Source organism: Palaemon carinicauda, chromosome 2 (genome assembly GCF_036898095.1).
Source record: "Palaemon carinicauda isolate YSFRI2023 chromosome 2, ASM3689809v2, whole genome shotgun sequence".
In the NCBI taxonomy this organism is placed as follows: Eukaryota; Metazoa; Arthropoda; class Malacostraca; order Decapoda; family Palaemonidae; genus Palaemon; species Palaemon carinicauda.
In genome coordinates, this window is record NC_090726.1 from 106989138 (window position 1) to 107014137 (window position 25000).

At 43.0% G+C, this 25000-nt stretch overlaps 1 protein-coding gene across 1 annotated transcript in view; it reads left to right on the forward strand.

The window, feature by feature from the left end:
- Window positions 1-25000, forward strand: part of LOC137619750 (V-type proton ATPase 116 kDa subunit a 1-like) — a 66186-nt gene that overhangs the window by 980 nt on the left and 40206 nt on the right. Inside the window, exon 2 of the mRNA XM_068350062.1 lies at window positions 12583-12759. Coding sequence (XP_068206163.1) covers window positions 12583-12759 — 177 coding nt within the window. The remainder of the gene's footprint in view (window positions 1-12582; window positions 12760-25000) is intronic.

The window sequence follows — 25000 nt, forward strand, 5'->3', positions numbered from 1 at the left end:
GGGTTCTTCTTGGTAAACAAGCCTTTCTCCAATTATGAAAATGTATTTAGCGGAGATCCTCCCACTTTTCTAATTATATCATGTCATTTTTGTCTTCGGCTGCAACCTTTACAGATGTAATATTGCTCATATCCTCTTGACTGTTTCGTTCTCTTAATTTGTTCCTACATGAATACAAAACCTTTTTTCTTTGCTATAGATATGTTTTAGAGTAGGTGAAATCTAGCCATGAACTTTAACACAAGGTGCCAACGACCCTCGACTAGTTGGCAGGCGGTAGACCAGTGTATTATATCACTTTTGTTTTTGGCTTGGTAGAGTGAACATGTGCTGTCTCACTCTCCTGTTAACCCTTATAATCTTACCTGGCCATAAACTATTTTTTCTTTTTCTTTTACAGGTGTTTCTGGTCTTTGAGGATCGCGACAATGCAGGTTTGATTTTAGTTTCCACATCAAATTTACCCTGCTTGCAGACGATACTCCTGCACGCAGTCGTCTTCCTGCAACGAGTGGTGGTAGTGGCCATCCTTCCAGTGTGAGCAGTACTGTAGGCGAGAACCTTCGCAACCTTTTGCTCTTATTGGAAGAGGTTATCCTATCTATTCACACTCGTTCATCTAACTGATAACAGTCATATATATCTCCCCCCAACAATATGTATCAGCATGCGATAAAAGTGCTTACACATCAGCTACCTGTCCTCTCCCAGAAATGAGCATGCACACTACCTACTAATAGGAGTAATGGCCTTGCCCTTATCTTCCTTTCATGTAAAGTATCCTCTAGCTTTCGGAAGAGTGAAGGAAAAGAGACATATCATAAGTCGTTCCTTTGGGAACATATTTGGTACATACTGTTTGACAAATAGTCTGGTATCAAAGGAGTAGCCTTCCTCCAGCTCTACTGACTATGGACCAAGTGGTCACTACCCTAAAGTGGTCTGTTGGCTGAAGGGTTTGCAGCCCAACACATGGCATTTACAGCTTCAAAGGTCTTGAAAATGGAGGCTGCAGCCCTGGCAACTGTTTAAGCTACATCAGGGTCAGATTACTGATCAGGGACATTGGGATATATATTCTTAAATCAAAGACCCCTCGGGGACAGAAAAAAAGAAAGGGGCAATTCAAGGAGAAAAATCGGTGAAGCTTCTAGTCCACCAGACAGCCAACCAGTGGTCCAAGTGGATCCTGAAGGAGCAAGATGAAGTGGCCTCCAAGTTCAGGAGGCAAGTAAACCAGAGAGAGGTATTTTACTCAAGAAATTTCACCCAAAAAACCATCCATTTCACTTTGAGCAGGTAGACTTAAGGCTGAAAAATAGAGGAAGTCAAACCAAGATTTGATTCTCCACCGAATGGTGTCATTTAGTAGACTGCAAACCACCACCTAAGACAACTGTTCCAGGTCACCTCCCCCAACTAGACAATCATCTGGCCCAGCTTCTAGACCAGAGTCGAATAGGAGTGACTTCAGAGCCACACCATCAACGTTGTGGAACATTACGGATTTTGGTCAGCCATTTTGTGAGTGCGGCACAGAACCATAATCATAGAAATAGAAGCGAGGCCCTTCCTCATGCTAGGACTAGCAATTCCCCCATTCAGCCACCTCTAGTCTGGGGTTATGCCTGACAAATGGATGAGGTGGTAATTTCATGGGGTAGAGCAGTGGAAGGGGAACTTCCTTCAGATTGGTTACCGCTGCCCATACACCAGATCTCCCCCTCCTCTTTAATCCAGCTTTAAGGATGTGGTCTTCCAATTGTCAAGACACACAGAAAGACCCCGGTCTTTGTAGAATCTGCTCCTAAAGGGTGTTGTTGTAGTAGTAGTGCAGGATGGCCCTTTTGGCTTCTTCAGCTGTCTGTTTCTGGTTGAGAAAGCCTCATCAGGTTGGAAACTTCTAACAGATCTCTCAGGCCTGAACAAGTTCATCCACCAGACTCAGTTCAGGATGGAAACTTCCAGCATGGTTAGATATGCAGTAAAGAACAATAATTTATTGATCTTGCGCAATCTCAGGGATGCTTACTGTACAGTTAAAAGTCTTTTTATGCGGGTTCTCCCTTCGCGGCTTCACTTACATGCTACACACAGAATTGCAATACCTATACAAAAAGCATATTTGCGATAAAAACTATAGCGGCGCGATGGTTTTCAATAGCCTGCGCTTCTTTACACTGGGAGTGCTTCGCGCCACTTGCCTATTTATCCACCTAGCTCGTCCTAGTTCTAGCTTTACACTGTATGTCCATTTAATGTGGTAAAAAATTAGCCATATTTAAAATAAACTGTATTTTGAGTATACTGGTGCTTCTCTTAACTCTATCCAATAATAAGGCATGTAATATTCACATTTTACTATCCTATATATAAATAAAAACATAGAAAATTATAATCTTTTGAATTGTTTGCATTCATACTTTAACAAATTAGCTGAGCTACCCTGCGTAGTCCTCCGTCAACCTCACTTTTCGGATCAAATAACTCCCTTATTAAGTCATGCTACCCAAGGATAATTCATATTTACTTTAAATATATTACTTGATCTCTCATTGTCATATTGCCATACTAATTTCAATAGTTTTATTTGAAATAATTCTCTCATATTTAATTTACTTCTACTGTCGAGTTGAATTGCAGAACCGTAACCAAAGCTTCATTTATGTTGCCAAGGCACAATATTTTATAGATTTTAGCGCTTTGGTGATTGATCAAAAAGGATAAGAAACTATTTATTGTGGCTCCGTCAGTGAGTATTTAATAGACTGTAAAAAAGCAAAAATTTCATTTGTTACACACACACACACACACACACACACACACACACACACACACACACACACACACACACACACACACACACAGATATTAGCCGGCTGGCCCACTTGATTAATAGGTTTGAGGATAAAACAAGAGGATGCAATCTTAGAAGTATAGCTTGAGAAGAGGTAGGGGATGTTATGGATCAGATTTTTAGGTATGCGAGAAATATATAGCTAAATGTAAGGTGGTCTATTTTGCATTTATGTATCTGGAGAAAGGTTATGATAGTGGATAGGGATGCAATGTGGAATTTGATGAGGATATTTGGAATTGGTGGAAAGTTGTAGCAAGCAGTGAAGAGTTTATACATGAGTAGTAAAGCATGTGTTGGGATAGGGAATGAAGTGAGTGGAAGACTGATGTGTGATGTTGCCATGGTTGATCAATTTTTGTTTATTGAGCTGTAAGAGAGGTGAATGCTCAAGTGGTTGGTCAAGGATTCAAACTGATAGATGAAAGTAATCATGAGTGGGAGGTGAATAAGTTGTTGTATGTGGTTGCAGACTTGGAGAGTTTGGAAGGATGTGTGAGATAAGAAAGTTGAGAGTTAATGTGGTTAAGATGTACCAGCCGCACTTGTTTCACACAGGTTATACACTGTAATCGTATTTTTATATATATATATATATATATATATATATATATATATATATATATATATATATATGCTCTTCCTCGTACTGATAATAACCTGTTTAAACCTGACTGTTCATGAATTATTTTGTTAGTTCTTGAGAGATTCTTCCTCAGAACAGCGTGTATATAAACCCGTAATCCGTTGAAATAGTTATTTGTATTCATCTTGCTTCTCGGTTATCACCTAACGGCACTCTCGCACAATTGGTGACCCCAGAGTGACCGCTAATTGTGTTTGAGTGCCGTTAAGTGATAATGGAAAGGCAAGGTGAATGCAACCAATTTTATTTCAACGGATTGTGTTTATATACAAGCCGTTCCGAGCAAGAGCCTCACAAAAATTCAAAATCATTAATGAACAGACAGGTTTAAACAGGTTATCAGTGAGAGGCAAAGCGATATATAAAACAAAATGCTGTTAAAGTGACCGAGCTTGTGTGAAATGTGTGGTACGAAGAGTTAGGGTATGAGATGCACAAGAAGGGAAGGGGTTGTTAGATTGAATGTCATGTTGAATGGAGAGTTACTTGAAGTAGATCAGTTAAAGTACTTGCGTTCTGTTGTAGCTCCAAATGGTGAAATAGAAACAGATGTACATCAGCGTGAATGAAGGATGCAAAGTGTTTGGGTCATTGAAAGGAGTGGAAAAGAATGGAGGTTTAGGGATGAATGTAGAGAGAGTTTTGTTGGGTCAGCTCCCTGTAGTGAGATACTGTAGGTTTTCCAGGACCCATTACTGGCTTCCTCCAAAGTTGGTACTGGCCTCTACTTCCCTATATGGAGCTGTTAATAGGTTGTTGGTGTCGCCTTCCGTGTTCCTGTACGGGACCAGGAAGGATGACATCTAGGGAAGAAAAGAACATTACAGTTTGGTTATATGAGACTTCTTCCCACCAAGAATTGTCTTAATTGAAGAAAGAATGTTTCGTATCAGCAGAGGAACTAGTAACTTTTAGAACTAATTTTTCCCAGATATACTAACCCGAGTCCTCCTAAGTTACAGTTGTTCCCATACTAACAAACCGTCCGTTATTTACTGTATTGTATTATCTTTCGGCAAAGTTGGAAGGTAGCCATTACACACAAAGTGCGAGGTGGTAGCCCTGCCTAACTTCTTGAGCGGCTGTGGGTGGCTGGGGATTATCCTTATCCAGCCGCCGTTATATATAATACTGTACGTCACTTTTTCTTTTGGCTAGGGAGAGATCGGACGTGTGCTCTCTTTCCCTAGACTGTCATTGGACTTTTTTTTTTTTTTTTTTTTTCTTCTTTTTTTTTCTTTTTTTTTCGAGGTGTGCGTGTTTTCTGTACGATCGCCCTCATGCGAACCTGGCTAGGGCGCGAAGTTGCTGCGAGCGGTATCCATGTCATTGTTGGAGACCGACCCGCACTTTTTGTGTCCTTGCAGAGGGTATTGATGTGGTTGTTCGCCCTGCGCAGAGTGTATGAAGTGGCCTTCCTCCCAATGGGAGAAATTTGGACGGCACAGGAAGAAAAGAAGGTGAAGCACGCACTTCCACCCTCAGGGGCGAGGAAAGCTCGTTCCTCTTCGTCCCGCACCTCCACATCTCTTTCAAAAGCTCCTTCTCGCTTCGTGCTCTTTCGAGGGACGATCGAGTAGGAGCGCAGACAGACTAACTCCTTGGTAACCCCTGGTTAATGGTGACTGTTTTTGCTTTCCTTAGAGGAGCAACTTCACCTCTAGCTGCCGGGGAGCCATTTTCCCTTTCAGATCTTTGCAGGTGTGGCTGACCTTAGGGATTTCTGGAACCACTTCTAAGGAGCTGCTGCTGCATCTCTTTCAGCGCGGTGCTAGGAAGGATCCTTCTGCAGAGCCTTCAACACCTCGCGTTCTGAATCTGTGCGAAGTCCATCTTTCACCCTATTTTGGTCCTTCCTCGTTCAGAAGAGGTAATCTCTCGTGTTCGCCTCTCCAACAGCTTCCTGGTGACGACGATCTCTCTCGCCATCCTGGGTCTTCGTCGTTCTGTAACCCTCAACCCTTTGTTTCTCCCCACAGGAACCCGCAGGTTGCAGGTGTTGATCTTCCAGGGACCAGCACTCCTACCACCAGCAGCGCTAATGTACGAGCATCGCCCTCGCCTCCCCATCGCCTCGCCTTTCTGGACACACTTCCCTTGATCGCTGTTTCGGGACGATTGGAAGATCTGATGGATTGTAGGTCATCATGATCCGAATACTATTCTTCTAGAAGGCGTTCACAATATCTGTCGTCCTAATGATCTCCTTGGACGCGTTCCTCTTTATGAAGAGAAGTCTTGCGGTCCAAATGCTCGCGTTCTAGGTCTCTATGATCTAGATCATGAGAACGGCGCTCACGCTCGTGAAGATGACGCTCCTGTTCACGGGAGCAGCATTTTAGCTCGCGAGGGTACAGTTCACGAGAACGACGTTCACGTTCGTGATGCCGGCGCTCACCCGTGCAATTTAGTAGCAAATGAGGAGATAGTTCACGCCGTTCTTGAGTGAGAGCTCAACGCTCCCATTCACGAACATCTTGTTCACGATCACGAACCGCGCGTTCCCGATCAAGGTCTAGATGTTCCTCGTCTAGAGGTAGAGGTAGACGCTCACTCAGTCCAACAGTTCGTAGCTCCTCAACCCCACCTTCTCCCAAACGACCTCGGACCAAACCTGATCATGAGAATGACCCCACCCCTATCAGGAGTCTAGCTAAACCCCAAGAGCCTTCCATAACCTGGGGAGTATTAGCTTGGAAACGCATCCCACTGTGACAGTTCTCCAACGATGAGAGTCGTTCCTACTCAGAGGCCTCCTCTGCCAACTTCGTCGGTTGTAGGTGCTTCTTTGAGGCAACAGGAAGGCGTTAGACCTTCCTTTTCTTGTATGGCTCCTAGTGCTCCTGTTATGAGCATTTCTGCTTGTGAATCGCGTCCGTTGACGATTTCCGCGAGCAATTTACGAGCAGGTGTCGGAACTGCGAGCAAGTGTGGTACCATCACCTTCGCCCCGGCCTTCAGCTTTTTCCACCTCCAGTGGCAGGCCGACACCCTTTCCAGAGGGTTTCAAGGAGCCGCCTAATAGGTTCACTAACGTTCTTATTAGTCTGGAGTCCCCCCCCCCCCTGCTGAAGTCTCTAAGTGGGGCTCCTCCACCGCCACAACCTCACTGCACCAGTCAAGGGGACCCTGAGGATTCCCTTGGAATCCTCGTCTAGTTTGTCACGTCGGACAAGACTCGCAGATCACCTCCACCTCGATCGCATGCAGAAGGTCCTCGAGCTTCTGACTCCGGCATGGCCAACCTACCCTTTACTCCAGTGAAGGCAAGGGAGACTATGACCAAGAGGCGTAACTCTCCCACATCCGCCCTTGGACGAGTAGGGACTTGGGCTTGCCCGGAGAGATAACCATCCATCCCTTCAATCCTCAAGAGATTGAGATAATGCCTCCGAACCAGCGTCCGATTTCCTTACCTCCTACAGAGGAGGAGCCTTCAGCTCCTGCTGCCAAAGGCTCGTCAGGTGTCTCGAAGACCTTGCAAGTTCTCCTCCTAAGACCGCAGAGGAACGTCCTATGTGTAGGGAATCAAAGGACACCAAGACGAAACCCAAGAATACTACGGCAAGGGAAGCCCTTATGGCTAAGGCACAGAGAAGGTCCCCCTGTGGCGGGACCCTCTAATCAGATAGTTGACGACCATGGCCTACCCCAGACTCTGGATGTAAGCCTGGAGGTGGATGACCCCTTGAATTCCGATGACGAGAATCTTCCAAGGCGGCTAGTCTGAACTACCACTGAACAAGACACGTGAGTCGGAGCACACCTTATCGTAGGTCTTCGCTTGCATGAGGGCCATCAATAGGCTGTCTACTCCTGGTTCCACCACCCAGGAGGGGAAGGATATGGTTCTCGATGAAATATTCGAGACCTAGAAGCCTTCCAGGTCCAGTGTCGCTTTGCCCTGGTCTGAGGGTTTGACAGCCGCCAAAAAGAAGGCTATCGCCCAGATAGCTGGAACTTCTAGTTCCTTGAGGGCAGGTTCTTCCTCTCGGTCCCTTCCACTTCCTTTTTTTTTTTATGAAGGAAGTGTTATGAGATCAAAGGGGAACCTTATTCCACCATGTCCCTCGACCCTTCAGTCGAATCTCTAACAAAGGGTCTCACGACTCAAACCCTCTCCTCTCTGAAGGCCTCCCTCTAGGCAGTTGAGCTCCTGAACATATAGAGGCGCGAAGTACGCCATGCAGGCTGCTTCATGGCTTGATCTATGGCTGGGATCCTTGGGCTTCATGGTCCGCTCCCATGATTTTTTGAAGGAGTTGGCCTGGAAGATTTTTGGAGTTTTAACTGTTGTCAGGTTCCTGTCGCACCACGTTGTCAACCTGTGGGCAATGCCATACTCAAGAGAAGGGATACCGTCATCGGGAAATTCCAAAAGCAGGTGCCGAAGGTGGAAGTCTCCCGGTTGAGGAACTCCACCCTTGAGGGTTCTTCTCTCTTCCTTCCAGAAGAGATAGAAAGGGCTGCTGAGCGATGGAAGAAATCGTCGAACGATTCTCTCCATAGGGACATGACATTGAGGCCCTATGGTAGACCTTCCCAGTCATCTCGGACTCGATAAGGACCTTCTGCTTCTTAACCGTCAAGTTTTAGGTCCTCCGGACCTTCTAAGGTGTCTAAGCGGCCCTTTTCATCCAAAGGCCAGAAAGGAACCTAATCCTTCAGAGGAAAGAATGGAGGAAAGGGAGGTGGCTGTGGTGGTCACTCCCATTATGAATGGCACTCCTCACCTACCACCTGTGGGAGGATGCCTACAGCGCTGCTGGCAGAGATGGCAGCTTCACTGGGCAGAATTCTGGACAGTCAAAGTGATCGCTCTAGGGTTTAGCATTCTGTTCATTCAATCTCTCCCTCCTCTGACTCGGGATCCAGTGCATCCAAGCTTCTATGCGAAGGGATCCGCAAAGGAACTGGCCCTCAGGGCCGAAGTCTAGACAAATGCTACAGAAGGGCGCTCTCAAAGAGGTTGCAGACGGGTCCCATGGCTTCTACAATCAAATTTTTCTGGTAAAAAGCAGACTGGAGACCAGTCATCAATCTCTCTCCTCTGAACAAGTTTGTGCAACAGACTCGGTTCAGAGATGGAGATGGCAGACACGCATTCAAGTGGTTCATCCAAGGGACTTGGTGTGCACACTGGATCTGAAGGATGCATAGTTCAGTTCCCAATCCATCCGTCTTCAAGGAAGTATCCAAGAGTCATACACGAGGAAAAGACATACCAGTTCAAGGGTCTATGCTTCGATCTCGCGACAGCTCTCCAGGTATTCACCAGTGTGTTCGCCCTAGTGTCATCTTGAGCTCACAGGAACGGCATCCGTTTTCTCAGATATCTGGACGACTGGTTGATCCTATCAGACTCCGAAACAACCGTTCTTCATCACCAAGACATGCTTATGGAGTTTTTTCAGGATGTGGGGGATCCTGATAAATCACGAGAATCGTTACTGCAACCTTCACAAAGGCTGGTATATCTTGGCATAAGACACTGTCCAAGAGAAAGTCTTCCCCCCAGATGAAAGAGTACGCAGACTGAGGGAAGTGGCCGCACTCTTCCTCCGAGGAGAAGTCCTTCTGGCCTCTTGTTGGTTGAGTCTGTTAGGCCATCTAACCTATTTTATCCATCTAGTTCCAAACGGCCGCCTCATGATAAGATCCCTGTAATGGTAGCTGAAGTCCAGGTGGAAGCAACACTCCGATCCCCCGGACATTTGAGTTCCTATAATTCAGGATCGGGTGACAGGTGATGTATTTGAATTGGTGAATTGCAGATAAAACCTTCGATGGGGCCAGTATCTTTTTGTTCCCCCTCCAGATTTGATGCTCTTCACAGATTCATCAAAAGAAGGGTGGGGGCCTCACCTGCTGCACCATAGAATCTCCGGCCTTTGGTCACAATCAGAAAGGTACCAACACACACATCTAGAGATTAGAGCAGCTTACCTAGCTCTTCATCAGTTCCAACAGTTGCTGGCAGGTCACTCTCTGGTGTTGAGCGACAACACCACAGTAGTGGCTTACATGAACAAACAAGGCAATACCTTTTCGCAGCCTCTATGCCATCTTGCAGTAAAGATCCTCGGATAGTCAGATCATCATTTGGTGTCCCTATGAGCTCTCTTCATTCCCGGCAAGAGGAATGTGCATGCTGACAATTTGAGTAGAGCGACTCTGATAGTAGGTTCCGAGTGGTCTTTGAATAGTCAGTTAGGCAACAAAATCCTGGCTTTGTGGGGTTCCTCAACTGTAGATCTGTTCGCAACATCTCTGAACAGCAAGGTTCCACTGTACTGTTCTCCAGTCCCATACCCTCATGCTCTATGGCAAGATGCATTTCAACAACGGCGGGACAACATCGACGTGTATGTCTTAACCCCCTTTTTGTCTGATGAGAAGACTGCTCAACAAGACCAGAGCATCCAAAGATCTAATAAAGCCCCTTCTAGCTCCGCTATGGCATCACGCAGTGTGGATTCCAGGCCTCCTGCAACTCCTAGTATGCCTACCGCAAGTGCTTCCTCCACGACCAGATCTACTTGAACAACCACATGCGAACATCTTTCACAGGACCATGCAGTCGCTTTGACTTCACGCCTGAAGACTATCCAGCGTCTCCTCTTTGAAGGACTATTCCCAACAAGTTGCGGAGAGAATGTCCGGGTACTTGCGTAAGTCCTCAGCTTCAGTCTATCAGGCAAAGTGGAGAGTATTCTGTAGTTGGTGTCGTGGAAGGAATAATCTCTCTGCTTGATGCCACTATTCCAGTAGTAGTGCAGTTTCTTGTATAGCTCCGGGAGGAAAAGCTCCTTTTGGTCTTGGCGGTGAAAGGCTATCGCTCAGCCTTAAGCCTCGCCTTTAGGCTGAAAGGAGTTGACATTTCCTCTTCGTTGGAGCTTTCTTTACTTATACTGTTATGAGGTCACTTGGCCTCAGTCAGAGATTAGGCCTCCTCCTTGGAATGGGGATTGCGTCTTGAGATCCTTAAAAGGACCTCCCTACGAACCATTACACCATGTAACTGACCGAAACCTCACTTTGAAGACGGCGTACCTGGTCGCTTTAGCCTCGGCAAATAGTTAGTGAACTTCACGGCCTCTTGTATGACATGGCCCCTTCAAGGAGATGGGGGGGAAGTGACACTCTGCTTCATCCCTGAGTTCATTACTAAGAGTCAAAATCCGGGGTTACTGGACCATAGATTCGGGCCCTTTCCGATTGCGAGTCTTCGTTCTGTAACCAATGCCCCAGATCTGTTGTTACTTTGCCCAGTGATGAGTTGGAGATACTATCCTAAACGCAATGTAGCAGCACGGCCCCGACTAACACCTGTTTGTTAGCTCGGGGAGAGTAAAGAGGAGGATCACTAAGAACACTGTTTCCTCCTGGATCCGCCAAGTGATCTAACAAGCCTTGGCTCCCGATCCTCCTCCTCCTCACCGACCTAGAGTCTATGATGTCAGAATAATCAGCACTTCCCTGGCATTCAAATGCAACTTCTCAGTGTTGCAAGTACTTCAAGCGGGCGTGTGAAAGAGACAGACCACCTTCACAATCCATTACATAAGACATGATCCACATGAGATTCGATACGTTCACTATCGGTCCTGTGGTGGCTGCTCAACAAATGGTTTAAGATACCTCAGCCTCCTTGATGGACAAGTAGCAGTTGGTTGAGGGTATTGGTTACCCAGGTTAAGACTGGGATGAATGAGATAATGTCTGGCTTCCCTTTCTTCATCTTCCCATCCCTTGATTTGCAGCTCCGTGGGTCCCCCTGCAAGCTGGCTTCAACTTCTGCAGGTAATTATCACTTCCCTTGTGTAGCCTGGTACTGTATGTCATAAATTTATATATCCTCCACACCCCTATTGCTTTCTGTGAGGTAAGCAATGGGATACGTCTTGTTTTCCTATATAAACTCGGAAGTTGTTCATACAAGACAACAAACACTCTTAAACTCTATTGCACAAGCCGCTATTATACTCGCTTTGTCTATTTTTAGCGAGGTGTCAGTTTTCCCTAGATCAGTCATATACTCTACTAGGTAAAACTGGGTCAATGTCCATGCCAGACTTAGGACTTCCAACCACCTAAGTCATCCAATGAATAACGGAATGCTTGTTAGTATGGGAACGAATGACAAATTTGGAGATAATTTGTATTTTTCCCTATCTAATATAAACTTGGAGTTATTTATATAAATTGGTAACCATCACCTGTCTCCAAGAAGTCCTGCCTGCAATCAAAAGTGATGTACCTCACTGCTGTGAGAGTATATATAGATGTGGCTGGATACCCCGCAGCCACCCCCAGCCTACCCACTCAAGCAGTTTAGGCAGGGTTGCCCCCTCGCACTTTAAATCTAATGACTACCTTCCAGCTTCGCCAAAAGATAATCCTATTAATAACTCCAGGTTTATATTATTTAGGGAAAAATACAAATTATCTCCGAATTTGTCATTTTACTCCTTTACTTCCCATCTTGGTCATCAGGCTAAAGGGTCAAAAGAGGCTTAATACTGTAGAGCAGGTTATTGGCTTCCCTCTCATACTTGTCATTAGATAACATGACCTTCCTTGCTAATGATTCATTGGACTTGACAACTCCACTGAACAAATTCTCCTAATAAAAGGAATCGGGTTTGTAAAGCTAGGAAAAATAAAAAATTTTAGAATTTAACCATGTTAGGTAGATTTAGGTACTGTATGTCTTGAATGGAACTTTTGAAAAAATCTCGATCTACAACTAAGCCAATTTACAGTACATTACATATACATATTGAGCTGGAGAATTTTATACTTAGTTTTTGAGCTCTGTTGATACTTCCAAGCCAAAATTACTCTGGTATATCACTCGCAGAAATATCCCAAGTAGAAATTGCCAATGAGGAACTTCCATCAGGACGACATGGATGTCTCACCCAAAAATAGATTTTTCCTATGGCAGAATCCATTTTTGATACAAAATTACTTCAGAAAGAGACGGGAATCTTCATTTATATAAGCTACCTAAATATAATCTTAAGGACACCAATTATTATCCTTATTACATTTATAATTTTTTCCTATAATGCAGTTAAATCCTGATGTCAATGCATTTCAACGCAAGTTTGTACACGAAGTGCGAAGATGTGATGAAATGGAGCGTAAACTTCGGTATTTGGAGGGCAAGATGAAAAAGGATGATATCAAGATAATTGACACTGGTGAAAATCCGGAAGCACCACAACCTCGTGAAATGATTGATCTCGAGGTAAGGAGGGCTTTCAGTGTTGTTTTTAGAGTGGTTTCACTGTTTTGAAATTAATTTACCACATTACCAGTTCACCAACTTTACCTCCATTTAAGTTTTTTATTATCATAAGAGATAAGGGATACAGGTACTGTATTATGGAAAAAACAGCCCATTGGTTTATCTCATGTATACAGTTGCTCCTCATTGTTTGTAGCTTACAAAATAGTTTATTACTTATAATTTCATTTATTCCCACGCAAAACAAACCTTTTGGCCCAGAAATAAGAGTATAAGGCCCTCTTCATACGAGCGGTATGAAACGGTTTTGTTATGACCATGCAGTTTAGAAATCAATTTAGATCAATGAAGCCCTTCACACGCTGCAGAAAATAAGTGTGGCAGAATAACTGGACGGTAGTGATTTACAAACCGCATGCACTGCTAAACAGTGCAGTGCCAGTTGCTGAGGGTAGGCTTTCCTCTACTGCTGCTATTTTTCAGAGATTTGATATGAATTGTCTTTATCATCATCATCATCATCCACTTTACTAGCAGAGGTACACTAAACAAAATAAGATCAGGATTATGCTACCGATCGTTTTCATTTTCTTATGTTACATAAGATAAATATATTCATTATGATGTTTTTAGTTAAGAAATTATATTAACTAGACTCTGTTATTCGTGTGTGTGCGTCTTGAGAGCGGCACCTTGAGATCGGCTAGTCACCACCAAAAGTAAAAAGAAAAAAAGGTCCGTAATGCTTAATTGTTAAAATGTATCTGAAATTGAAAACAAAAGTACAAAAATAGTTTAATAAAGCATAATTATATGTTTAAAGAACCTGATTTTTAGAATGTGACAATGATGTATGGTAAAACTAGTGGTCAGCTGACAAAAGAGTGCTGTGTTTTAAGCTTTTATTAAAAACGGATTTATACAGAGTACAGTATAAAGTTATTTAGTTTCGTATTTAATTGACACTTTAAGGAAGCATAGCTTTTTGGTTTCTTCTGCTATATGTATGTACAATATTGTATGGCAGTTAGATAGGGAGTGAGAGTGACCAGCTAATGAAATTAAATTATTATTATTATTAGCTAAGCTACAACCTTAGTTGGAAAAGCAGGATACTATAAGCCCAAGGGCTCCAATAAGGAAAAATAGCCCTGTGAGGAATGGAAGTAGGAAAATAAACAAACCACATGAGAAATAATGAACAATTAAAGTAAAATATTTCAAGAACAGTAACAACATTAAAAGACATTTGATATATAAACTATTAAAAGATTGTCAGCCTGTTCAACAGAAAAACATTTGCTCCAAGTGTGAACTTTTGGAGTTTCTTTCACTGACACGAAGCAAGGAAATGCCCACCACAATTAGTGATAATGGTGTTTATTTCATTTTTTAATTCAGGGTTATTAAATGTAATAATGCAATAATGTAATAATGCGTAATTAAGTTATTTATTTCATGTAAAATGATTAATTTAGATCAAATATGATAGATGTTGGGGACTTGGGGTCCACATCAGACACTAGTGTATTCTTTTTGGAAATTTTTTTTGTATGCGTGAATTTGATATAAGCAGTTATTTTCCTAAACTAATTAAACGCAGATAATGAGAGTTGACTGTAGTCCTGGTTTTAATGAGTGTAGCCTACTTTTGCTACTTTATTTGAAGATATTTAAGAATAAGGATAAGCATCATGTGCATTGGTTTAGAATTACAGAAAGATTATAATCTGAAGATAGTTCATAAGAGGAAAGAATCATGTAGTAGCTGATAGCCTCTTAGAGATTTTTCAGAAAGAAACATTTTTGTTTTTTCTCTGAGTCAAGAGCTGTCTCTTTTTTTGCTGCACTATTGTATTGTGTGGTGAGCATGGTTTGTTAATGCAGAGTTGTTCAGAGTTGTTCCTTAGCTCTGGGATATGCCTTTTTTTTCCTTGCTAACATTTGAAAAAAATAAAGCCGGTGTGTTTTTTCTTTTAGGGGAACGTGTCATGGGTAAAGGGTACAATATTAAAAGAATATTTGTTCCAGGGTAAATACAAACCCTCCACTGTTTGTAGGGGCATTAATTTCGGCGTAGCTGGAAGAGGAGCCACAGTAATTTTTGTGGGGTATAATTACCCCACCCGCTACTTAACAAGGGGGGGGGGGGGTGTAGACTGGCTACCCCGCTCGCTTGCACCTCTCGGTTGAGTAACCACTAACCACTTCACTTTTTGACTCGGTAGAAGACCATCATGCTGCCTTTTTCTCCCGGAAAGACTTTCCTTGATTTTTTAGCAGTTACTTCTCTCTATTTTATTCTTTGTTTATTTGTGTGGTTGTGTGTGTGTGTGTGTGTGTATATATATATATATATATATATATATATATATATATATATATATATATATATATATATATATATATATTTTTTATGAATAGAACTTACCTGGCAGTTATATATATATAGCTGAGTCTCCGACTGCGGCAGAATTTAATCGAAAATCGCGGCAACCGCCTTGTGGTGGTTGTGTGGTTAGATGGTTAACAACCCTTACAGGGTGGTACTTGGAATCATTCCCATTTTCTGTTCCTCAGATTATCTCTGCCGGCCGGATCGACAACATCGTGGGTCCGCCTTTCAGAGTTTTTCGGATCGCTTTCCCTTCATCGCCTTTTTGGACTTCGTTTTTTGTGAAGTACACTGTGTTGGGATTTGGCAATCGTGTTGTGTTTGTTTTTTTGTCTTTTTTCCTTTATTATCATGAGTGAGAAAATTCAGTAGCGAATGATATTTGCAAGGTGAGGTTGCCGAAAATTTCGGTTGACCCTCACACTATCTGTATGAGTTGCAGGGGGTTTGAATGTGCTTTAGATAATAAGTGCAAGGAATGTGAGGTTTTAAGTGATGATGATTGGTTAGCTATGAAGCGCTATGTGCGCAAACTTGAGATTGATTGAGTTAGAAGAGCTAAATCAAAGTCAAAGTCTGCTAGTGAGCCTAGCTTAGATTTATCTATTGACCCTTTGCTTGTAACCCCTTTGGAAGGTATTCCTTCCCCAAATGTAGTGACTCCTGCCCCTTCTACAGGATCTGTGCCTACGGATGACCCTGGGTATGCTAAATTAGCTGCTGAATTGGAGGCCATTAAAGCACAGTTGGAGGCCTTTAAAGGTAAGGGTGTAGGTGAAATTAGTGCTTGTGAAAGTGCAGTGGAGGTGGCGACTGATCGAATCTGTCATACCCCTAGGTCTAGACCTCTACCAAGCTCCCAGGACCAAGGGAGAAGGTACGTCGAAAGCCGAAAGGGGGTGAGAGGTGCTTATCCTCGGTCAGTTGTCGCCTCAGACAGTCCTGTTGCGATCTCCCAGGCTGCTCTTGACCGCCTTAGGAAAGGCGTGTCGGATTAGTTTGTGTCTTCGCCTGATCGTTCTCCCAGACGTAATTGGCGTTACGAATCAAGACCAATGAAGAGAGGGTGGAACCAGGACGTGCAGTCTCGCTCTCCCTCTCCCGGTTCGAGTAGCAGAGACCCTGATCCTTCGGAAGACGATTTCGATGTTCCTGTTAAAAGGGCGAAACAGAGAGTCCTTAGCCCAGTTAATCCTGCTAGACTCCCTGCTTCTTCTGCCAGCGCTCCCAGTCAAGCCGTACGACAACTGCCGTCTTCGGCACCGCGAGAGCCAGCGGAGGTTGCTAAAGCTTTCATGGTTGTTATGCAGGAACAACTTTCATCGTTAGTTAAAGCTTTCAGCCACCCTTCTCAGTCCGTCAGACGTAAGGACGTCTCTTTGCCTGTTGAGATCTTCTTCTAAGAGAGATTTTAGTATCTCTCCCAAGAAACCTCTGCGCACTTCGTCGGCCGTACGACAATGCACACCCTCTTCATCGGCACGCTGCCAGGAATTGCCTTCCCCCCTCTCCCGGCGCCAGGACGATACTGCCTCTCGTTCTCGGCGCCGTGACGATTCCGTTTCCCTTTCGAAATGCCTGGACGGTACTGCCTCGTTTCTTAGGAAACAGGATGAATGCAGTCTGCATTTTCAAGGCGACGGCAGCCTGCATCTTAGGACGCTTCCGTTTCTCGTCATCGTGACGATACTGCCTCTCGTCATCGTGACGATACCGCTTCTCGTCATCGTGACGATACCGCTTCTCGTCATCGTGACGATACCGCTTCTCGTCATCGTGACGATACCGCTTCTCGTCATCGTGACGATACCGCTTCTCGTCATCGTGACGATACCGCTTCTCGTCATCGTGACGATACCGCTTCTCGTCATCGTGACGATACCGCTTCTCGTCATCGTGACGATACCGCTTCTCGTCATCGTGACGATACAGCTTCTCGTCATCGTGACGATACCGCTTCTCGTCATCGTGACGATACCGCTTCTCGTCATCGTGACGATACCGCTTCTCGTCATCGTGACGATACTGCTTCTTGCCGACTGGATGTTAGCGGCGCTCGGCGCCAGGATTCAAACAGCCAAGGTGACTTCTCGGCTCTTGTGGACTCGGCAAGAAGGCATGCTTTAAACTCTGCCAAGGTGATGTGGTCCATGTCGGAGCTTGATCACCTCGTCAAGGGAATTTTCAGGGTTTTCGAGGTTTTCAGCTTCCTTGACTGGTCTCTTGGGATTCTGGCCAGGAAGTCTGAACTGGAGGACGCAAAGGACCTGACGAGTATCATGTCCTGCATGGACAAAGCTCTAAGGGATGGAGCTAATGAATTGGCTTCCCTTTTCTCAGCAGGGGTGTTAAAGAAGAGGGCCCTTTTGTGCTCCTTCACCTCTAGATCTGTGACTGTTGCCCAGAAGTCGGAGCTACTTTACGCCCCTTTTTCACGTCATCTTTTTCCTGAAGCTCTGGTCAGAGATATCTCCCTTTCTCTGGCTCAGAAGGCTACTCAGGACCTTTTGTCTCGGTCGGCTAGAAAGACCTTACCTGTTGCTCCTGCTCCTCTGAAGAAGGAGGAGAAGTAGTTTCAACAGCCCTTTCGGGGCAGGATCTCCTCGAGAGCGGATTTTAGGGGGAGAAGACAAGAGTCAGGGCCAAGGACCAGCAGGGGTGCGTTTAGGCCCCGGTCCAAAAAATGAGATGGAAGTCCTCCAGACACCAGTAGGGGCAAGACTGTCTCGTTTTTGGCAGTCTTGGAAAAGGAGAGGGGCGGACACCTGGTCCCTCTCAGTCGTCAAGGAAGGTTACAAGATCCCCTTTTTAAAGAAACCACCCCTCTCAGACTCTCCCCTAGCCTTAGTGGCTCAGTACACCGACGCGGGGAAACGAGAGGCTCTTCTGGAGCTAGTCGACCAGATGTTGGTCAAGGGAGCAATAGAGCCAGTTCAAGACCTCGCCTCCCCAGGCTTTTACAATCACCTGTTTCTGGTTCCCAAGAACTCGAGTGGATGGAGACCAGTCCTAGATGTCAGCTCTCTGAACGCCTTCGTGGAGAAAACAAAGTTCTCCATGGAGACGACTCAGTCAGTGCTGGCTGCAGTTCGTCCAGGAGACTGGATGGTTTCTCTCCACCTGCAGGACGCTTATTTTCACGTCCCCATTCATCCATCTTCGAGGAGATATCTGAGGTTTGTGTTCCAGGGCAAGTGCTTCCAGTTCAGGGCACTTTGCTTCGGTCTCAGCACAGCTCCCCAAGTTTTCACCAGACTAATGGCGAATGTGGCAGGCTGGTTACACCAGGAGGGGATAAGGGTCTCCTTCTATCTAGACGACTGGCTGATCCGGTCACAGTCGAAAGAGAAATGTCTGGAGGACCTAATGAAAACTTATAAGATCACTCAGAACCTGGGACTCATCGTCAACTGGGGGAAGTCTCAGTCCGAGCCTAATCAGACTACTGTATTCTCTATTTGGGGATAGTTCTGAATTCAGTTCTTTTTCAGGCTTCTCCCTCCCAGGAGAGGCAGACCAGGTGCCTGGACAAAGTCAGAGACTTTTTGAGGAAGCAGGAATGCTCAGCGAAGGAGTGGATGAGTCTGCTGGGAACTCTATCCTCCCTGGAGCAGTTTGTCCCTTTGGGGAGACTGCACCTAAGGCCTCTGCAACACTTCCTCGCAAAGGTTTGGAACAGAAAGATCCTGGAGGACACTTTTTCTTTTCCCATTCCGACAGAGATCAAGGATCTTTTAATGTGGTGGCTGGACCCAGCTCTGTTGGGAAAAGGGATCTCCTTGTTCAAGAAGAACCCCGACCTAGAGTTATTCTCAGACGCGTCCGAGTCAGGCTGGGGAGCAACACTAGGGAACAAAGAGGTCTCAGGAATTTGGGAAGGGAGTCAGGTCATTTGGCATATCAACAGGAAGGAATTGATGGCCATTTTGTTAGGGCTCAAGGCCTTCAAAACCTCGGTGTCGGGAAAGACTGTGGAGATCAATTCCGACAACACCACAGCTCTCGCGTACATAAGGAAGCAAGGGGGAACTCACTCCCTCTCTCTGTTCTCAACTGCGAGAGAGCTTCTCCTCTGGGCAAACGAGAACGAGACCCAGCTGTTGACAAGGTTTGTTCAAGGGCAGAGAAACATCAGGGCAGACATGCTCAGCAGGAGGGGACAGGTCCTTCCTACAGAGTGGACTCTCAACCCGCATGTCTGTCGGAGCCTCTGGAAGTTGTGGGGCAGACCAGTAATAGACCTTTTCGCCTCCGGTCTAAACAAGAGGATCCCCAACTACTGCTCCCTAGTCCCGGACGAGGAAGCTGTTGCAGTGGACGCCTTCTTGATGGATTGGACGGGGCTGGACATATATGCCTTTCCCCCGTTCAAGATCATCAATCTGGTTGTCAGGAAGTTCGCTCTCCTCGATTCGGGACGAATGATCCTAGTGGCTCCATTCTGGCCTGCGAGGGAATGGTTCACTGAAGTGGTAGGGTTGCTGATGGACTTTCCAAGAAGACTCCCGGCAAGTCCAGATCTTCTCAGACAACCCCACTTCGAGAGATTTCACCAAAACCCCCTCGCTCTCAATCTGACTGCCTTCAGACTGTCGAGAAGCTCGTTAGATCTCGAGGCTTTTCGGCACAAGCGGCGAAAGCTATTGCCAGGGCAAGGAGGATCTCTTCACAAAGAGTTTACCAGTCAAAGTGGGAGACCTTTAGAGCTTGGTGCAGGAGGCGCAAGGTTTCCTCGTCCTCTACCTCTCTAAGCCAGATTGCAGACTTTCTTTTGTACCTCAGGCAGGATGCTAAGCTGGCTGTATCTACCATTAAAGGATACAGGAGCATGCTCTCAACCGTCTTTAGGCATAGAGGCTTAGAGTTATCTCAGAATAAGGACTTGCAGGACCTCATTAGGTCTTTTGAGACAACGAAGCAGGTGCACTTAAGACCCCCTTCTTGGAACCTGGATGTGGTGCTTAAGTTTTTGTGCTCCAGGAAGTTTGAGCCTATCTCGCAAGCTTCTCTGCGAGATGTGACTAAGAAAACCCTCTTCCTTTTGTCTCTAGCGACTGCCAGGAGGATCGGCGAGGTCCAGGCAATCGAGAAGCGTGTAGGCTTCACCCTAAATGGAGCGGTTTGTTCCTTGAGGTTCGACTTTCTCGCCAAGAATGAGAACCCTTCGAAACCCTGGCCTAGGACTTTTGAAGTCCCTAACCTCACGAATCTAGTAGGTCAGGAACAGGAAAGCCTCCTCTGCCCGGTTAGGGCTCTCAAGGCTTATTTGGCCCACACTAAGAGCGTGAGGGGTGCTTCCAACTCCTTATGGTGTTCGGTGAAGGATCCTCAAAAACCCCTGTCAAAGAACGCTTTGTCCTTTTTCCTGAGGGGGACTATTAGGGAAGCCCACCTCTTTTGTGAGGAAGAAAACTTCGCCCTGTTAAAAGTACGGGCTCACGAAGTAAGGGCCATTGCTGCTTCGCTGGCATACCGGAAAAATATGTCAGTTAAGCAGATCATGGACACAACGTTCTGGAGGAGCAACTCTAATCTCTCTGAAGTAATGAGAACCGAGGACATAGTGGACTATGACAAGTGTTATACCTTGGGCCCATACGTAGCTGCGGCTTCTGTATTAGGCAAAGGAGTTACTACCCCCACTCAACCTTAGTTTATGTACTTGTATTTGTGTTTGTGTTTTTTATGGTTGTCTGAGGTCCTCGTCCTGTGGTACGGTTCCCTCAGTCCAGATAGATAGTTTATATCTATTTCTGCAAGGTTAGATGGTTAGCTTTAGTAAGGTTGCAGGTTTTTTATATGGGAAGGTAGTTTTCTGAAGTCTAGTCAAGTTGTTGGTCCTACCCCTTTGACAGACTCGATTGAGTTGTTTGCAGCGTAGCAGGTCTACTCCTGGCTGAACACTCCTAAGGGAAAGCGACTCTAGAGGCAGTTACCTTTGAAGTCAGCTACCTTAGCAGGTAAGGAATCAAGGTGTTTGTTCTCCTACAACTCTTTTGTTGTTTCCCCAACTATGTTTTTCTGTCTGTTTCCCTCCTCCAAATGTGTGAATCAGCAATATATATATAACAGCCAGGTAAGTTCTATTCATAAAAATGGAGTTTTTATGATAAAACAAAGTTTTATGAATACTTACCTGGCAGTTATATATATATATATATTAAAGCCCACCCACCTCCCCTCAGGAGACAGGTCGGGCAAAGATAATCTGAGGAACAGAAAACGGGAATGATTCCAAGTACCACCCTGTAAGGGTTGTTAACCATCTAACCACACAACCACCACAAGGCGGTTGCCGCGATTTTCGATTAAATTCTGCCGCAGTCGGAGACTCGGCTATATATATATAACTGCCAGGTAAGTATTCATAAAACTTTGTTTTATCATAAAAACTCCATATATGTAAATATATGTATATATACTGTATATGTATATATATATATATATATATATATATATATATATATATATATATATATATATATATATATATATATATATATATATATATATATATATATATATATATATATATATATATATATATATATATATATATATATATATATATATATATATATATATATATATATATATATATATATATATATATATATATATATATATATATATATATATATATATATATATATATATATATATATATATATATATATATATATATATATATATATATATATATATATATCTATATATATATCTATGTATCTATATCTATATATATATATATATATATATATATATATATATATATATATATATATATATATATATATATGCCCCCTGTGGTCACAGGGGCATAAAAATGATTAGAATAGCGCCAACGTTATCCCTGTGTGTCGTAAGAGGCGACTAAAAGGGACGGGACGAGTGGGCTGGGAACCCCCTCTCCTGTTTATAATCCTGCGAGACGTCAACAAAGAGATGTAGCGGGGGGGAGAGTGACTGCTCCCCGCACTCTAGTTTTGGGGTGTTTGAATGTGTGTGGATGTAGTACGATAGAGAGTAAAAGATGTGAGATTGGAAGTATGTTTAGGAATAGAAGGATGGATGTATTGGCCTTGTGTGAGACAAAGATGAAAGGAAAGTGTGAAGTGATGTTTGGTGAAATGTCTGGTAGTGTGTCTGGGATTGAAAGGGGGAGAGAGAGAGAGAGAGGGTGTGGCTTTATTGCTGAGGTAAAGTAGTGGAATGGGAGGAGATATCATCTAGGTTAATGTGAGCAAGGGTTAGGTTGGGTAGGGAATGTTGGGCGTTTGTCAGTGCATATGGGCCAGGTAGTGAGAAAAGTGAAGAGCGGAATGAGCTCTGGAATGAATTAACTAGGTGTGTAGAAGGACTGGGTAGAAGGAATTATGTAGTTGTCATGGGTGACTTAAATGCTAGAGTGGACGCTGGAGAGGTAGAAGGTGTCATTGGGAAGTATGGCGTACCAGGTGAAAATGAGAGTGGTGAGAGACTGGTAGATATGTGTTGAACAATAGATGGTAATAAGTGCTAGCTTTTTCAAAAAGAAAGATAAAAACAAGTATACATGGGTAAGAGTGGCAAATGGAAGAGTGGTAGAAAGGGCATTAATGGATTATGTGTTGGTAACTAAAATAATGTTTGAAAGATTGAAAGACGTGCACGTGTTTAGGGGTATGGCTAACGGTATGTCTAATCATTTTTTGGTGGTAGGAAAATTAGTTGTAGCAAAAGTGGGGGAATAGAGTAGGTGGATGTAAAAGGGAGCTAGTGAGGGTTGAAGAGCTAATAAAACCGGGGGTAAAAAGTAAATATCAGGAAAGGTTGAAAATGGCATATGACGAAGTGAGAGTAAGAGAAACTGGTAATTTAGAGGAGTGGGAGTTCGTAAAAAATTTTTTTATTGGGGTTGCAAGTGATGTGTGGGGCAAGAAGGTTGTTGGAGGCAGCATGAGGAAGGGCAGTGAATGGTGGAATGAAGGAGTGAAGGTAAAAGTGGAAGAGATAAAGAGGGCTTTTGAAGAATGACTGCAGAGTAATAGTGTAGAGAAGTATGAAAGATATAGAGAGAAAAATGTGGAAGTAAAGCGAATGGTACGTGATGCTAAGAGGGCAGCTGACTTGAGGTGGGGTTAGGGATTGGGTCAGTCATATAAAGAGAATAAGTAGTAGTTTTGGAAAGAAGTGAAGAGAGTAAGGAAGGCTGGCTCAAGAATTGAAGAAACAGTGAAAGATGGAAATGGAAGGTTGTTAAAAGGAGAGGAGGCAAGGAAAAGATGGGCGGAATATTTTGAAAGTTTACTGAATGTTGAGGATAATAGGGAGGCAGATATAATTGCTATTCCAGGTGCTGAGGTGCCAGTGATGGGAGATGAGAATGAGAGAAAGATTACAATAGAGGAAGTGAGGAGAGCACTAGATGAAACGAGAGTAGGAAAAGCATCTGGTATGGATGGTGTGAGAGCTGAGATGTTGAAGGAGGGGGGTGTGACTGTACTTGAATGGTTGGTGAGATTGTTTAATGTGTTATGTGTTGTCAATGGTACCAGTAGATTGGGTTTGTGCATGTATTATACCACTATATAAGGGTAAGGGAGATGTGCATGAGTGTTGTAATTCAAGAGGTATTAGTTTGTGGAGTGTAGTTGGAAAAGTGTATGGTAGAGTAATGATTAATAGGATTAAGGATAAAACAGAGAATGCAATCTTAGAAGTACAGGGTGGTTTTATAATAGGTAGGGGTTGTATGAATAAGATTTTTACAGTTAGGCAGATATGCGAGAAATATTTAGCAAAAGGTAAGGAGGTGTATGTTGCGTTTATGGATCTGGAAGAAGCGTATGATAGAGTTGATAGGGAAGCAATGTGGAATGTGATGAAGTTATATGGAGTTGGTGGAAGGTTGTTGCAAGCAGTGAAAAGTTTCTACAAAGGTAGTAAAGCATTAATCATTACTCTACTATACACTTTTCCAACTACACTTAACAAACTAATACCTCTTGAATTACAACACTCATGCACATCTCCCTTACCCTTATATAGTTATATAAACATGCACAAACCCAATTTACTGGTACCATTGACAACACGAAACACACATTAAACAATCTCACCAACAATTCAAGTACAGTCACACCCCCTTCCTTCAACATCTCAGCTCTCACACCATCCATACCATATATGTATTTTTATATAAATATATATATAAAAATATATATACATATATATATATATATACACAAATATATATATATATATATATATATATATATATAAATATCTATTCATTATAAATATAAATATATATACAAATATATATAATATATAGATATATATTTATATATATGAATATATATTTATATGTATATAAATATATATGTACAAATAAATATATATATATATATATATATATATATATATATATATATACAGTATATGTAAATATATAAATATATATATATAAATCTATATATATATATATATATATATATATATATATATATATATATATATATATGAATATATATGTATATATATGAATATATATGTATATATATATATATATATATATATATATATATATATATATATATATATATATATATGATATATACAGTACATATATATATATATATATATATATATATATATATATATATATATATATATATATATATATATATATATATATATATATACATATATATAAATATAAATATATGTAAATATATTATATATATATATATATATATATATATATATATATATATATATATATATATATATATATATATATATATATATATACAGTGGAACCTCTACACACGAACGTATCTACATCCGAATTTTCCAACATCT